The sequence below is a fragment of the Mustela erminea genome, chromosome 9 (genome assembly GCF_009829155.1).
Source record: "Mustela erminea isolate mMusErm1 chromosome 9, mMusErm1.Pri, whole genome shotgun sequence".
NCBI classification, from domain to species: domain Eukaryota; kingdom Metazoa; phylum Chordata; class Mammalia; order Carnivora; family Mustelidae; genus Mustela; species Mustela erminea.
Window position 1 is genome coordinate 62,846,986 of NC_045622.1, and position 16,926 is coordinate 62,863,911.

A 16,926-nucleotide genomic window follows, 5' to 3' on the forward strand; every position below is an offset into this window, starting at 1 on the left:
TTAGTAGATTTCTTCCCTGTAAAGTGAGCTTTGTGATTGATAGTCTGTTCAAACAGAAGTGAGTAACTCCTGCACACTCCAGCTATCATTACAGACTGAGAAATCGCTTAGGATAATCTATATGTAAATGGCCACGACTCCACCACTGGTTAAAAACCCGAAGTGTGTAAAGGATCTCAGTTTACCGGTCACTGATTTCTCTGTTTGGGGAGGCCACTCATTCTCTTTCTTCGTCTTCCTGCTCTGAGGCGCCTTTTTAATAAAAAGGAGGATCCTGGAGCAGTTTGCTGAGAGCAGGCTATGGAAATCCTCTAGGTATGTATTGAGGACATAATTTCAGTGACTGATATAAGTGGATTTTTATTAATTCCAGTAGATATTCTGTGTGATTTTTTTTAGGTGGAGGACTTTCCCGCCGCTCTATGCGCGTGGGGCTGGTGTGTGTTATGACTTAGAGTCAGGTTTTGGCCTGTGAGGCACAAACACCTCCCCGGAGCCAAGTTCTGTCAGTGCTAATACATGCCCTTTACATCCCACATTCCTTAATTGCTTCAGAAGCCCCGCCTGATAGGTGAGCAGTCATCACACCCTGAAGAGAGAGGGAAGGTCATTGGCTAGTCTCCCCAGGAGCTTGGCTTGCCCTTCCACACGAGGTGGCAGGAGCCCTGGCAAGCCAGCCGAGATATGCCTGGAGGTCCAGACTGAGTGAGCTCGGTGAGCCGACTGAGGAGCAGGAGGCCAGCCCGGAGGCAGCGCGCGTGGCCGTGACTGCTGGGTGTTTCTCTCTCGAGTGCCTCAAGAGCAGGGAAACGCGGCAGCGTCCGTGAGGCAGTGGCGAGGTAGGAAGGCAGCTGGAGTTTTCTTCATCCAGAACCCTCAATCCTCCCCCTGTGGCGCGCCGCCTTGCCAAAAAGGAAAGCCATCTTTACGTAAGGATCAGCAGCCTGGTCTCACAGCCCCAGGTGAGCCGTCTCTGCTCCTCCAGCATTGCTTTATTTCTTGGGACAGGTGAGTGTCCTCACAGACCAAGTAGAGGCCCAAGGAGAGAAGATCCGTGACCTGGAAGTGTGTCTGGAAGGACACCAGGTGAAACTCAATGCTGCTGAAGAGATGCTTCAGCAGGTAAGGAGGCGGGGGCGCGGAGGGCGGGGGCGCATGCGCGTGCGCAAGCCTCAGGTTCTAAAGCCGCTCCTGTGGGAGTCCCTTTCTGTGTCCAGGTTACTGCGCTCACTGCTTACTTCCCCATCCTGCCTGGAGGTGGGCTGGGCTGCTCCATGTGCGGTGTTTATACAGCAGGCGAAACCAGCCAGGAACTGAGAGTTGCAGGGGAGGAGAGGGAGGGAAGGACTGGCCTGAGAGGAATAACCTGTTGGGCAGGTTAGACAGATTCCCAGGTGGCACTTTCTCCCGGGGTTCGGGTTCAGGGGCCAAGTCACCCTTCTCTTCTCAAGGCACAGCTTCACAGTGGGTGGCATCTGGGATTTTAGAAAGGCAGTTCACTTTCTTCTTTTTCTTTTTCTTTTTAGGTTTTATTTTATTTATTGGAGAGAGAGGGAGATAGCGAGAGAGGCAGGGGAGCACAAGCAGAAGGCAGGGAGAAGGAGAAGTGGGTTTCTGCTGAGCAGAAGGATGTAGGGCTGGATCCCAGGCCCCTGGGACCGTGATGACCTAGCCAAAGGCAGATGCCCAGCCAACTGAGCCACTTAGGCCCCCCGGTTAGCTTTTCTCCTGCCTCTTCCCATCTCACTCTTGCCCTCCCACTCTTGTAATCTTCTTTGATAGGATTAAATTCATAAAGAATATGTTAATGTTACCTAGTGGTTATCAAAATGAAAAATTGACCTGTGAGAACAGGTCAATTCAAATAAATTCAAATAAATCTCTTCAGTGCCTTGTTTCCTTTTGGTCCTTGTTGTCATCAGATGTGCGTATAATTTACAAAGCCCTGTTCACACCACAGATAGAGTTTAGTCCTCTGATTTTGTTAGGCTTCCAGTCAGCGTGAAGTTTTTTCCATTTTTAAGTCTTGCTGTATAATTTTCTTTACTATCACTTAGAAGCTTTTTTTTAGCTCAAAGTATAATAATTGTTTTTCTACTCTGAAGTAGTTTTTCCCTATTTAAAATGATGAGTTGCTGTTTTTAGGAAGGGGTGTTGAATTTTTATTCAGTCTTTTCAGAAACTGTTGAGAAGCTAATTAGAATTTTGTGAGAGTTATCAAGGTGATCAGTCTGGTGTCCTCGAATCATTCTTGCATTTTCACTTATTTTGGGAAATAGACACATAAACTTCAGTCATGGTTTATGCTTTGTAACTCCTGCTGTAGTACTTGGCACCTAGAAGGTGCTCACTAATTATTTAAAGAATGACAGTCCCTTAACATGAAGGGGTTCAGTCAGATAACTGCTTTCAATCTTTCCCCCAAAGCTCTTAACATTTTTTATTGTCACGATCAGCGTTCAAGTCTTTTCTTGGTTGAATGATAATGAACACAGGCTTTGAGTTTGACATTTGGTCTTAAGATAAATGTTTTGGTTCCCATGTATTTCTTAGTTTTGAGTACATTTGAAGAACTTTTTAAGAAAAGTTAGTATTTCTATGCAGATGTCTTTAAAAAAAAAACAAAAAACAAAAAACTAGTTCCAACAACTCAGAAGCTGTTTGCTCTCTAGTTTGCTTTCTTTTCAACTCTGATTAATAAGTTACCACATTCTTGGCTCTGTTTGATTTTTCTTCTTTTTTTTAAGTTTTTATTTATTTATTTGCCATAGAGAGATCACAAGTAGGCAGAGAGGCAGGCAGAGAGAGGGGGGGAAGCAGGCTCCCCACTGAACAGAGAGCCCGGGTTTGGGGCTCAACCCCAAAACCCTGAGATCATGACCTGAGCCAAAGGCAGAGGCTTAACCCTCTGAGCCACCCAGCCGCCCCCTGATTTTTCTATTTATTTATTTATTTTTTTTAAAAGATTTTATTTACTGATTCGACAGACAAAGATCACAGGTAGGCAGAGAGGCAGGCAGAGAGAGGAGGAAGCAGGCTCCCTGCAGAGGAGAGAGCCCAATGCGGGCTCGATCCCAGGACCCTGAGATCATGACCTGAGCTGAAAGCAGAGGCTTTAACCCACTAAGCCACCCTGCCGCCCCCTGATTTTTCTATTTAAATTGCATGCATTTCTCTTGCTCATCCTATTCCCTGAAAATCTCAGTCTCAGTAGGAGTTGAATTGAGTTTATTTTTTCAAGCAGTATCTTTCTTTTGAAGGCCAGGAAAGAAAATAGCCTGATGGAAAGATCTCTAATTGCGGGAAAGCATTTTCACAAAGAGTGATGGGAGAGCCTGCTAGATTGTCAAGGCCGTGTAAGCTGTGGATTTGAGATAGAGGTGAGGGAGATGGGTGATAGTGTTACAGAACCCCAGGCAGAGACCAGGAAGATTTGAATGTGGAAGGCAAATGTGCCAGGAAGGTGTCAGAAGGTTGATGTTTCAGGAAGACAGTGCCTGGTGGGTAGCCACGTAGTCAGGGGTCAGAGAACAGCTGTGTGTGGTGCCTGTACTACCTGACCACCTGTCCTGGCTGCTCTTCAAGATTGTGCCCCCCTGTCAGCGTCTCTGTGCCAGGGGACCTGATGTTAGTCCCAGCACCACCTGGGCAGGCTGTCTTGTCCTTCTAAGCATCAGCCCACAGACTGGATTTTAGACTTCTGAAAAAGTTTTAAGCTCAGATACTTTTGATTTCTTATTTATTCTAAATCTTTTTTGTGTTATGAGTGAGGTTCCAGGCATGGGGTTTGTGTGTGCCAGAGCTGGATGTTGTGGCCCGGTAGATTTTGAAGTGCAGTAGGTCTTATTTATTACCTCTCAGGTTTAAAGATCTTCCCGAACTAACCAAAGTTATTATTATTTATTAAATTTTATTTATTTACTTGAGAGAGAGAGAGAGCATGCATGTGCACACACAAGCAGGGGGGAGGGGCAGAGGGAGAAGGAGAAGCAGACTCCCCACTGAGTAGAGAGCCTCTATATGGGGCTCAATCCCAGGACCCTGGGATCATGACCTGAGCTGAAGGCAGACGCTTAACCAACTGAGCCACCCAGGCACCCCTAAACCAAGTTATTTTTATGCTCATCACTTTCCCTGTGTTCTTTCCATCTTTCAAGGATAAAATGAAGGGAGTGTGGAACACTCACTTTTGGCACATTCTGGGTTCTGGTCATAGGACCCATTTGAGCCTCAGCTCCCACTCATGTGTCTGCTGGTCTTGGTGGCACCTGGGCTGGAGATGTTTGAGTTCTCCACTCCAGATCCCCTGTTGAACAATCTGCTGCACATGCTGACCCTTTCCTGAAATATGCTTGGTGCTCTTTGAAAAGGCACCTAACTAACTCTCCACAGTGCTGAGGTGGAGCCGTGGATGGGCTGGGACCCCATTACACACGTGTCCTGGGAACTGAGGGTAGGCAGATCCTGGACTGCAGGGCTCTTGGCTTCTGGTGATAGGAACAGGAAGGACTCCCAGCCCTGAGGCAGAGAAGGGAGGCAAACAGTTGCCTCTTTTTGCCAGCCCTCAGAGACTGTTCCTGCCCTGAGCCAAGTCCAGCCTCTTGCTCCACTGCCCAAAGCTCTCTGAACAAGGTCCTTTCTCAGTCAGTGTGGAGCCTTCTGAACTGCCTGTTGACACTGACACCCTTGGGGACTCTGTTCCTGGCCACACTTCTCCAGTGCATGGAGTGGCCTTGTCTGCAGGAGGCAGCCGCTACTTGCCTGGAGCTGACTGCCCACGTAGGCCCAGTGCTGTTAGATACTCTAATTTTTGACAAAAGGCTGGGAATCCAGATTTTTTTTTTTTTAAGATTTTATTTATTTATTTATTTGTTAGAGAGAGAGAGAGAGCGCGAGCGAGCACGTGCACACACATTTGCACAAGCAGATAGAGGGGCAGGCAGAGGCAGAGAGAGAAGTAGACTCCGCGATGAGCAAGGAGCCTGATGCAGGACTCAATTGCTCCCAGGATCCTGGGATCATGACTTGAACTGAAGGCAGCGGCTTGACTGACTGAGCCACCCAAGCTTCCCTGGAAATCCAGATTTAAAGATAAGTCTTTCTATTTTAAAAACCCTGGCAACTAATTTAAATGGGAGACAAAACCCCTACATGTGGACCACATCCCGCATACCTACAGGCCAAGCCGGGCCCACAGACTTCTAATCAGCAACCACTGCTCTAGACTCCACCCTCTCTACTGGCTAGAGTGCTTGTGGGACTTTCAGAACCCAAACCCAACCACCATAGCCCCAGCCCTGTGCTTACTCACATAGGCTCCAGCAGCCCCACCAAGCCACGTCTCCCCACAGCTGTTTGTTCCCCTCCCTCCAGGAGCCCAAGATTGGAGAGAGTTAGCACCTCATCCAACTTGTGAGCCGCACACTGCTCCACCCACCCCTGCTGGGTGCTGATCTCTCAGTTCCCATCTGTCTTTTTCTATGTATTAATCCATCTGGTCTCCAGAGGGAGGGAGCGTGAAGACCTTGGGGTTAGACAGACCAAACCAGGGCTGGTCCATGTGAGCAACGCTTAGATGATGGACCCATCTGAGGGCAAATCCTTGTCTGCAGCCCTCTGCAAGATTCTGGGTGCAGCTGTGAGCATCTTTGGGGACTGCCTCTTGGAAGCACTTACTCAGGTATGGTCTCAGACTCACTGAACATGTATGGATTTCCCAGGGAACCTTTTCCATTAGAAAGAGTCCTTTTCCAAGAAATCTATAAATGGGTCTTAGAGAGACCACAGACTGGATTTGTTTTCCCAGGTCTGGGTTGTCTGGGCCTACGGGCTGACCTTCGCCTTCTCTTCCCTAAGCAGATCAAGGCATTGCCTAGCAGTGTCTCTGAGGGCTGCACTCTGGGCTTTCCAGAATTAGCACCCCAGGAACACAGACATGAAGCAGCAGTCTCCTTGTCATAGCTAGCTCAGACTAGCAACAAAATCTGTGTTACAGGGCAGGTTCTGCATGGCCTGCTGATGCAGTGAGGTCCCTGGTGGCTTTTTCTAAAGTGGCCTCTAGAGTCCTGCCCAGCACACTCCTTAGCCTCTGATCTTTCTCCAGAGGATGATGACCTTAAGGAAGAAGCTGATGTAATGTAGTGGTTAATAGAATTTACACAGAGCTGGCAGTGAAATGAAGTGCTTTCTAGGGACTAGCCATTTACAGATGTAGTCAGTGTCGAGCAGAAAAGAGGATCAGTGTCAAAAAGGAAAAGGCTAGGGGAGCCACATGGGGAGGAAGAAAGGATGAACCTCCTTGTGAGGACACACTCCAGCTTTGGAGTAATGTTAAAGGACACCAGCCTCAATTTCAGTCCTACCACCCGACCTGGAGTCCCAGGTTTTAGGCAACCTCATTGGGCTGCCATTTAGGTGAGGTTTGGAGAGACAGATTTTGGCATTTGGAGTCAGCAGACATGACTTTCTATAGACTCACCTCTTGCCGTTGATCTGGGAAAGTCGTCAAACTTGGGTTCTTATGTATGGAGAACAAGGATGACAATATGGGCTCTACATTGCTCACCTCTTAGAAGTGGAGTATGGCTATTTCAGTTTCATTAAAAACAGAACTATCTTGGGCTCCTGGGTGGCTCAGTGGGTTAAAGCCTCTGCTTTCGGCTCAGGTCATGATCCCGGAGTCCTGGGATCTAGCCCCATGTTGGGTTCTCTGCTCATCAGGCAGCCTGCTTCCCCCCTTTCTCTGCCTGTCTCTCTACCTGCTTGTGATCTCTTGCTCTGCCAAATAAATAAATCAAATAAATCAAATCTTAAAAAAAAAGCTATCTCACAAATCATCAGTTTTAAGACATTGAGTGTGGGGATTTGGGAGGCCAGGATACCCAGTTGAGTGTGGGATAATGGGTCCAGTACACTCCCAAGGGTCATCAGCACCTGCCTAATTTCCCAAGAGCACCTTTAAGAAGGTATTTCTGTCTCACAAGGAATATTAAACAGCTCTGTACATGATCCTGTGAGAGCACAGATCTGTGTTAGGAGATAGGACACTTGAGGCACAAGTGAAGAAAATGCCAGTTATTTGCCAGTTATTCCCTAAACCTACCCCCCCCCCCCCCCCGGGAGATTTCTGAGGCAGAAATAACTGCTTTCCTCCAGTTTATCTTTGATGTCGCATCTTGGTACCACAGCATGGAGTGCTTTCCCCTCCTTTCACAGGGTAAGGGGACTGAGGTTCAGAGGGATGGTTTCATTAGTGGGGACCAAGTCTGGACTCGAACCCAGGTTGACTACAGGCACTTCTCAGCAGTGTTATTCACAAAACAGCTTTTTGGCATTGCCTAGGCCTCTTACTTCAAAGGGCAAAGGGACACATGTTTTCTTTCATGTCTTTCCATGGCCCAATCTTTCATTCTGGTTTCAGATTGCCGGTCTGGCTCCAGTCCTCTGTCATTGGTCAGTAACTCCCTGGGTCAAGTTCCACACTTAAAGATGGAAGTAATTGCTTCAAGATGTGGCCTTTAAGGAGAGGATAAATTGAAAGGCCATTTCTTTTTTATCAGCTCCAGTCTCAAACTGAGCTTTGGAAAAAGGAAATGACGTTTCTCTCTGAGATGTAAGCTTTTATTCCCATCTCTGGGAAAGATGTATTTGCCCTTCTGGAGGAGGTTACTGGTAGTGGTGAAGCGAGAGGGGTGAGTGATACTTCTGTTCATTGGGGTTTTTTTTTTTTTTTTTTTCTGAAAGTTTCATGACCTAGTTCTGTGATGCTTCATAGTAACAAACACCACCTGCCTCACATAGCACCTCCTCCTCTTCGTTTGCACTGTCTTAAAACAGTTGGGAGAGTGGAAGCTAATGCAGGTTATGAAACCTATCCCCCTTATCTCTAGCTCCCTCCTTCCCTACATTTCACCTCTCCCCAACATTATGGTAGCTGCATGATTCCAAGAGATTCCCAGCCAGATCCACCCTGTAGATCCGAGCAGGGACCAAGCCTTGCCTTGGTGCTCCAGACAAAAAGGCTGGATCCAGAGATAACTCCAGTCTTCAGGATGAGAGATGGGGATCCAACAGCCTTTCTCTTAAGGCACAAACTGAGTAAAAGCAGCTAGCAAAGGAGGATGGAAGAGAGAAAGATCAGGAAAACCGGAAGGATGAGAGGGAAAGTAGTATCTTAGACTGTTAAGTGGGTGAAGAATCAATGGTTGAAAGCTGAGAAGTACAGGTTGTATCTGAAAGTTTGGACATTGGTCCCCAGAACCAGATCTGTTTCTGTGCGCTACCTTCTGAAAGCAAAAGCTGGGTTGCAGGAATGCAGACATCTTGTGGAGAAATGACGTGAAAGTGAGGAAGAAGAGGCAGCAAGGGTAGATTCTTCTTTTAGAACTTGGCTGTTAAGGGGTGAGGGAGGGATTGGAGAGAGAGTACATTCATACCAACAGTGCACAGAGAGCATGCATTTGGCTAGCGAGAGCAGAAGGGAGTTGATGGTGGTTGCTTCAGGGGAAGGCAAGGTCAAGAGGGAAAGTTCTTTTGAATGTCAGAAATTTGATCATGCTTATAGCCTGAGGAATGGGAGCTGATGGTGAAAGAGATTAAATGCCTGTCAGAGTGGATGATTAATAGTCCTACCCTAGTGTAGCACAGACTGGGTGGGAACTTCCTCACAGGCAGGACAGAGGTGAGGGAGAGCGTAGGACCAGGTGAGTAGGCATCCTTCAGAGGGAGAAACCGGACCAGGACTCTGAGATCACAGCCAAACACTAATGACTGACCAGGGAGGTAACTTGGAAGCCTTGGACATCAGGCTGTGTGGAGATGGCATGAAGTCTGGAGAACAAGAGATAGTCAGCAACAGGAAGGTGGGTGAGATGGGGCAACTCCAGGGCAAACTCCAGAATCATTGTGTCCTTGAACATATGCTTTTTATGTGCAACCTGGAAGCTTACTGGGCTTCAGAGTGGTTCTTAAAAGTGAAAGAACTCAACATGAAACATGGACTTGCTTGCTCTAAGCGTGGATTTAAGAGATTTGAATAAGAGGTGTTTCTGGGAAACTTTGAAATAGAAAGGATATAAATTCAACGAATGATCAGATTATTTTTAAATATCTTTTCACTAAACAGGAGAGGTTATTTGAGAAGAGGGAGAAACAGTGGGATTTGTGGCTGGAGGAGAATGGGAAAGATTTGGACGAACCAACCAGAGACAAATGCAAGGGTGCCAGGTGGTCTTGGAAGATCAGCTATCATTAGATAGCATAAATTTGTATGGAAACCAACTGGCATCATTAAGTGTCATTTAGCAGCAGTTTTCAGGCCATGGAGACTAGAAAGATAGCCAGAAGACTTTGAGGTTTGGCATGGACTGGTCTCTGGTAAAGCAAATGCACTTCAGGTCTGGGGGCAGGGATGAGCTGGATGAGGAATTTTCTGATGCAAATGTGATACAGTTGAAATGACCTCAAGCTGTGGAATGGATAAGGAGGCAATTATTATTTAAGGAAGTTGATAAAATAGTGCCCACAGAAGAAATTAAAGATTATTCGAGTTACTAGTTGGGAAAATTTAAGGTCAGTAGACTGTGGCCAAAGGAGACCATTTCAGAGCTGAAGATTTTAGAAGCAGAACAAATGCGTTCTAGACAAAGGTGAAGGCCAAGTTGTGATAATCCCGGTGAGAAACTGAGGCAAAGCAGAAGCAAAGCCCATTGGCATTGTGGTCAAGAAAGCTGAAGCCAGAGTGGATATGGGAAGACTCACAAGAAACAAAAAAGGATGTTGAAGTTACAGAGGAAATGGAATGTGCCCAAACTAGGTAGAGAAACTGTTGATCAAAAAACACAAAAGCCCTGAGGAAAGTGGGAGACTGTCTTGGGTTCTGGATGTCTGGAAGAAATTGCTGTAACCGAATGGCACTGCCTTAGAAGAGGAGGGCAGGTGTAGATGGTCAGTAAGGACAGTAGTGGTCTAGAAACAGGGAAAAATTGTCCAGTAAGTTGGTTTGTCAGAGCGGAGTGGACTGAGCTTGAGATGACTGGGGAGGTTAGGGCATAGGATGTCCAAGTCAGGATTCAGTTTATGCTGGAGGGAGAAAGAACAATTGAGAGTGTAGGGTAGTTAAACCCTCTTAGGACACATATGATAGAGTATTTAGCATGTACTAGTGGCTGGAGGCCATGTGAGCCTGGAGATGGGAGGTGGATCTGGACTGGGATGAGCTTGTCCAAGGCTGGTTTTGAATTCAGGAAGTAGGACAGTACTTACTGATGACCAGGATGAGGGGTGACGGTAATGAAAGGTAGAGGCATATGCTAACAGATAGACTTGAGCGTAATCGCTAATAACTGGAATGTGCACGTGAAATGTTAGTGTGACGAATTGGAACCCCGGCATGACCAACTGGAAGGGCTACTGGCCACTTTAGGACGACCAGTTAGGCTATTATCCTCATCAGCTGGAACATTGGTGTGACCAATTAAAACAGCTAGAGGGATTCTGGCAAGAGCAGAAATAGAGTAGATTCTTAGTTTTCAAGAGAGATCTATTCTGAGGCTTTTTTTGAATCCCACCAACGCACTGTCATGAATGCTAGTTAGTAGACAGACTGCAGCTTACGATACTCAAGCACTCAGTGGGCTTTGTTTTTAACGGTCATATCACTAGGCCTTGACATCTGGTAGATATTTTAAAACATATTTGTCGAGTAAATGATTAAAGTCTCATGGAAGAATATTTTCTCAGTTGTTGGTACTCCAAAGCAGTTGTCTCATGGACCCTGATTTGTAGAGTTGTTTGTCTGTCTCTTTGCCTCGGTGGCTGAAAAGCTCATACAGGCAGTATGGTCCACCTCTAGGAGTCCACAGAACTTTAGGGTAGGTGTTTTTTTGTTTTGTTTTGTTTTTTGTTTTTTGTTTTTTACCAATGATGGCTCCAGCTTTAACTTCTTTTCCTACCTGCTTTAATTCTATGATTTTACATTTTAACTCAAATTGTTCATTTTTCAAACAGTCTCAAATCATTTTTGGAACAAAGCAGGTATATGAAAGGATGGGGAGAGAAACACAGTGAGATGGTGGAGGCCGAGGGGAAGGGGGAGGAGTAAGGGGGAGGTAGGAGTGAGTAGGTAGTGTCGGGGAGATCGCATCTTAAGATAGTCTTAGTACCAGGCCCTGGTAGGAAGTATGCGCTCAACCAAATCTTGGCAATTTGAGGTGCGCCTGGGTGGCTCAGTCGATTAAGTGTCTGCCTTCAGTTCAGGTCATGATCCCAAGGTCCTGGGTTCAAGCCCCACATGGGGCTTCTTGCTCATCAGGCGTCTACTCTCTACTGCTCACCACACTTGTGCTCGCTCGTGAACAAAAAATCTTTAAAAATCTTGACAATTTGAGTGGCAGTTTCCTTGACTGAGTGAATATTTGTTGATTGGCTTTTTTCAGCATGTATATTGTTACTTCCCTTAAAAATTCTTGGACTTCTTCCTTTGTTTGGGAGACAATGTGATACGTTAGACAGAAATGAGTTTTGGAATCCAGCAGACTTTGGTTTGAAAACGGACTCTCCTTGCTGTTTTTGAGCGGTATGTGTCTTCAGTCAAGACAGGCCAATGTCTGAGCCTGGTTGCTCATCTGTTAAATTGGGATAATATTTACTGCCCCATCACTAGGAAGGTTTATTGAGAGCATGTATGCAAAGTACCCAGGGGGGTCAGGCACAGAGGAGGCACTTACTGAATCTGTGTGTCTTCTCTCCTCCCCCCTCCAGCGTTACCCATATTTATCTGGAAGACTCCTCATGACCAGTACCCTTTAGTTCAGGCACTGAGTGTTGTTGCCTCTGCCCTGTACACTGGTTTCAAGTCGAGCTGAAACGAAGAGCTGGCCTCTTCCGCCCTGTGCTCAGTGAGCTCATTTTGCTGAATTTCCTGATACTCCTCCCCTCAGATCACCAGATAGATAGTTTGTAGCATGGCTTTCTGAGACCCTGAGGGCCTTTGCCTAGGGAATCCTGTATTCCCAGTTAAATCTCTGTCCTGATTTGGTTTGTGGTCTGAGGACAGTTCAGGATATGTGAAATCATAGCTGTAGATCACCTTTCTGGTACTAAGGTTGGGTTGCCCAAGAGAACCTAAAATGTTCACCCTGTGACAGGATAGTGTGTCTGTTCTGGCTGCTCATTTGGCTGGTTAGTCTCCAAATTGCCCTATTGTAATCTTTAGCTGGGAACTGTGTATCCAGTATCTACCACGTGCCCAGATTTGGGGGCTTTTGGACCATTGCCTTTTCCCAATGGAGAAGTGTTGCCCCGGACGTTAGGAATGCTCATGGTTTTTGAGGGCCTACATAATCCCTAGTAGTTCCCAGCAGGCATTTTGTCTAACACCTTTGTTTTTTGTCTTATTTATGCTTATTACGTGTATGTATCGATGGCAGGCTGTTGTCTACTACTGTTCTGGTGACGGCAGGTCTTAAAACCTCCTCTAGCCTGGCCTTACAAAAAGGAAAGATTCCTACTTAATCCCTTAGTGGCTCAGAAAGCTCAATACCACATAGGCTAGGAAAAATCCATATCACATACATAAGATTCTAATCATTCACTAAATACTCATCGAGTATCTGCTGTATGCTCTAGCTCCCTCCTAGGCTCATTGTAGTGAACTCTTACAGTGAAATTTGTTCAGGATGTGGGCTAAACATTGAGCCCAGGAGATGATTTGGAATCCTTGATTTTGAAAAATATATTGTTGATGTAAGCTTGATTTCGTTTGTTTGTTTGGTTGGTTGGTTTGTTTAGATTGAGAGGACCTGTTGGTTTGCTGTAAAAATAGAGATAGAGAAAATGAGGGTTTTTTTTTTTTTTTTAGCAAACCTGTCCATTTTTCTGTACTTGGAAATAATGGTTTCTAGAGGCAAACATTATTATTATTATTATTATTTTTTTTGAGTGCTATAGTCCACATCGTTTCTCAGAGCACAATGGGTAGTGGCAGGGGCTGTGCTCTCCCTGAATGACCCAGGAGCAGCCCAGGTCCATCCCTACTAGACCTGTGGTTCCCATGTAGCAGTCTCAACTCTGTTGTCCAACATATAACTTAGAGATTGCCTTCTGCGCTCTGGATGGAGCTGCAGTTGCCTTGTTGCCAGGGAGGCTGTGATTTTGAGATCTGGGTTTGCTTGCAGGAGCTGCTAAGCCGCACATCTCTTGAGACCCAGAAGCTCGATCTGATGACTGAAGTTTCTGAGCTGAAGCTCAAGCTGGTTGGCATGGAGAAGGAGCAGAGAGAGCAGGAGGAGAAGCAGAGAAAAGCAGAGGTGAGTGTGATATACCAAATTCTGGGGGGCAGGGGGTGGGATACGTACTGTTCTAAACTCAGAGCAGGGGAAGCTGGTCTAATGTGGACTCAGGCCATCTGGTCAACCCCAAGCCTGGCAGCCAGAAGTGTCTATGCACAAGAGACGCAATGATCTGTTAATACCAAGTTATCAGGTTTTGCTGTGGCTGCAAATTTCAGCAGTGCCCAAACCACCCAGTTTTGGCTCTAAGGCTTTATCCTCCCTCAAGCTGCTGACAAGGATGGAAGGGAAAGCAGTAGGTGGGGAAGGGTCAGATGAGATGTGAAGGGACCCAAGATGTCCTCTGTGAGAGCCAAGGTAATGACCATGTACTGGGATGAAGTCTGCTGCCCAGTAGGCCACTAATCCCATATCAGAGGTGCACATTTCACAGACCCAGGTGGAACCCTTAGATTATGTGCTTCTTTTCTCCTAATAGGTCATAGGAATGAGCCCATGCAATGTTTTCCTGCATTGTTCCCGTTTTTGTTTCAGGCCCCATAATGCCATTGGCCAGAGCATGCCAGACTCCTTTTGGGGACGAATGTCTTAGATAAATTCTAGGCTCAGAGCTGCTTCTGTTGAGAGAGAATATCCTGTTTTAACCTTAGATAACCACCTTCCGTGTACCTCTACCTCTAAGTTCCTGTGTTTGTACCTGGCAATGTAAGATGTGGAAAGAAGACAGGCTTTAGGTTTAGAAACACCTTGGTTCAATTACGGACCTACCTGCTTAGTAAGTCTTTGAATTTCATTCAGCAAGCTAGCTGCTTAATTTCTCTGAACTTCAATTTCTTTACCTGTGCAATGGGTAACTGTGGGAAGTCCAAATCAAATCACAAAAGTTAAGTCCCTGTCATAGTATCTGGCATGATATAGGTATTTGGTTTATCTTCATGCACATGCACATTCGCACTTGCGCGCGTGCACGCGCGCGCACACACACACACACACATTTAGGAAATCTCCAAAATCTAAAAATTGATCTAATTCCTTTCTATTAAGTACCACCATTGTGTGCACTGAACCTGCCCTATTGCTGTGTTTACTGGGAAAACACTGGTGATAGAAGACACTTGTAATAATGTGGGCAACTCTATGCATTGCTTTTGAGAAGTTGCTCATTGGTACATAGTGTTGCCAAAGGAAGAACTCTCCATTACACTGAAGACAGTGTCTTCTAGTGCTTAAGAGTACAGGCCCTCCAATCAGATCTTCCAACTGTAGCTTTGAGATCTTAGGCAAGTCATGTAACCTCTGCTTTTCCTCTGTGCAATGGAGAGAGTAATGCTTGGGATTTCCTGGCTGATTCTGAGGAGGGAACAAGACCTTGTGTGTGTAGTCCTTAGCATAGTGCTGGACACAGTAACATAGAGCTTTTATCTATTACTTACCTATTGTCATTAAGCATGCTGCAGATGGCAGTGTAGATTGAGGTATATTGAAAAACTACAAAGTCACACAGATTGAAAGCTTATCTGGGTCAAGTGTTAGTTGAATAGACTTTGCTTCTTAAATGCAAGAAAAGGAAAGAGGGAAACTGAATTTTCTCCAGGTTTAGAGGGTTTTTGTTTTTGTTGTTGTTTTGTTATTGTTATTGTTGTTGTTGTTGTTGTTGTTGTTGCTTTTTAACTAGTGTTTCAAGTTGTGTGATTACATGTGAACATACATTGAGGCTCTGGCAACAGAATTCAGTAAACTCTGAGAAGTCTTAAAGTGTTAGAGATAACTCAAAACCACTTAAAATTTAAAAGAATAGGTAAAGCTGGGGGTTATTAGGTCACACAACTTGACATGTCTAGGGTTTAAAGTCCCATACCACTAGATCCAAGTGACCTCTGGGTGCCATTAAAAATCAGCTATGGTGTATGGCTTGGTTCTGCTGTAGCCTTATTCTCAGGAGGTCTCAGGATGGCCCTCAGCAGCTCTAGGTCCTGCCAGCCAGGCAACCTGTGCAGAGAGAGAGTCTCTTTCTTAGAGGTCCAGCAAAAGCCCCCAGATTACATCTCACCCGGCCAGTTTGGGTCACATGCCTGCTTCTGAACTGTAGGGAGCACGTGGGTGGGTGTGAGTCCATCTCGGAGAGAAGGCAGAGTTAGTACCAACCTGGGACAGCTGAGTTCCTTTCTGGGGAAGACAGGGTTGAAGGAGAGCTCCTACTTCTGGGCCAAGGACAGCTAAAGCAAGCAGTCATTTTGCTGTTTGCTTTATTTTTTTCTTTTCCGAGGGATTATGTTTCAATCCGAATTCTTTGTTTTTGTGTTCCACTGGGCTATTATTCATGCCTGAGACAACATAGACCCTGAGCTTCTGGCCTCAGTCCTGCCAGATAACAGCCCTTCCCAGTTGCTAGTACAAACATTAGGTTTCTACGTGGAGGAATTTTTTTAGGCTGTTCCAACCTGTGATATTCTGTGAACAACCACATGACTTGAAACGCACTTCTCCTTCTTAGAATTGAACGTAATCCTTCCTGGTAAGCTCAGAGGCTCTGCCACGATTTGCATTCCCTGGAGCCCCAGAGGCTTAAAACCCCGGGGTGGTGGGGGGTATAGTTGCCCCTTGTCATGCACGTGGACGTGTTAGAAGGGGGCATTTAGCTAAAGCCTCCAGAAGCTGTATTTACATGAATAGGGACAATGCTGCTTCCCAGCCTCCACTGCTGCTGGTTTTTTTCCCAGTGAATATACTTAGCCCAAGGCCTCATGGCTTGTGGTTTGGAAAGGCAGGACCTTTCTCTTTGTTTTGTTTGTTTTCTGGGGCAGCAGGATCTGAAACTTCTCCATATAGTTCAGGCTTTATCCTCAGATTCCATTTTATGTTTCAGTGAAAATTGAAAAAGGATGCTGTGAACCAGAGCATTGCAGGCTGCTTCTTTCTGTCTGGCTCTGGTTCCTCCGGAAGCCTGTATCCCGCTGCCTCTAGAAAGGTATGGAAGTAATACTAGATGGAAGTGATTCTAAAAACCTGAGGACTTTGGAGGTGCAGGTTTCTTGTCAGATTGAGAGCATCCTGGCAGCCAGCCTTGCTTAGGAATCTGTCAGTGAGATGTGGGTGAAAACCAGGTTTTCTGTTTACCTTTACTCACCACTTCTGCAGTGTTTCTGGGTCGTTTCAGGAGACCCAGGCTTGAATCAGTTAGGTTTACTCCTGAGAAGCAGGACTGCCGAGGAATGGCTACCATGGAAAGTAAATAACAGAATTGGGAGGATGGAACATAGAAGAGCCAGAGGCAAAAGGAACCCTCTGGGTGGCACACTGTATCACAGGCAAGTCCTTCAGGAGGCATCTTCCTTGGAGCAGGAAGTCTGGTTTCCCCCAAGCCCTGGAGATGCAGGGGGGCCTGCAGCTAGATCCCTCTGTGGGATCCAAGAGGGCTGTGTGCTGTACCAGAGCACCCTGTCAAGAACGGAGCAGGGATCCAGCAGGTCCTGGAAAGCCAAGTCAGCCCAGTTGATCAGGTCTATACACAAATATGAAGAGAACCAGAAAGAGTCTTTAGGATTTCTGGCAGAAGACAGAGTGTCTTACAGCACGGGTGGTGGTGTCGTCCTTCTTCCTTCCTGTGGTTAGCACCTCGGAAGGGAGGGATTCTGAT

The 16,926-nt window shown here is 46.1% G+C and overlaps 1 protein-coding gene across 9 annotated transcripts in view; it reads left to right on the top strand.

Annotated features, from left to right (window-relative positions):
- PPFIBP2 (PPFIA binding protein 2) overlaps positions 1-16,926 on the top strand; it is a 148,097-nt gene that overhangs the window by 83,354 nt on the left and 47,817 nt on the right. For 8 of the 9 annotated variants that reach the window (XM_032356266.1, XM_032356267.1, XM_032356268.1 and 5 more), the window contains 2 exons: positions 1,009-1,122; positions 13,176-13,307. In XM_032356266.1, the coding sequence (XP_032212157.1) occupies positions 1,009-1,122; positions 13,176-13,307 (246 nt within the window). Of the gene's footprint in view, positions 1-392; positions 840-1,008; positions 1,123-13,175; positions 13,308-16,926 lie in introns of those variants that run through there. The other variant, XM_032356272.1, reaches the window with a different exon arrangement.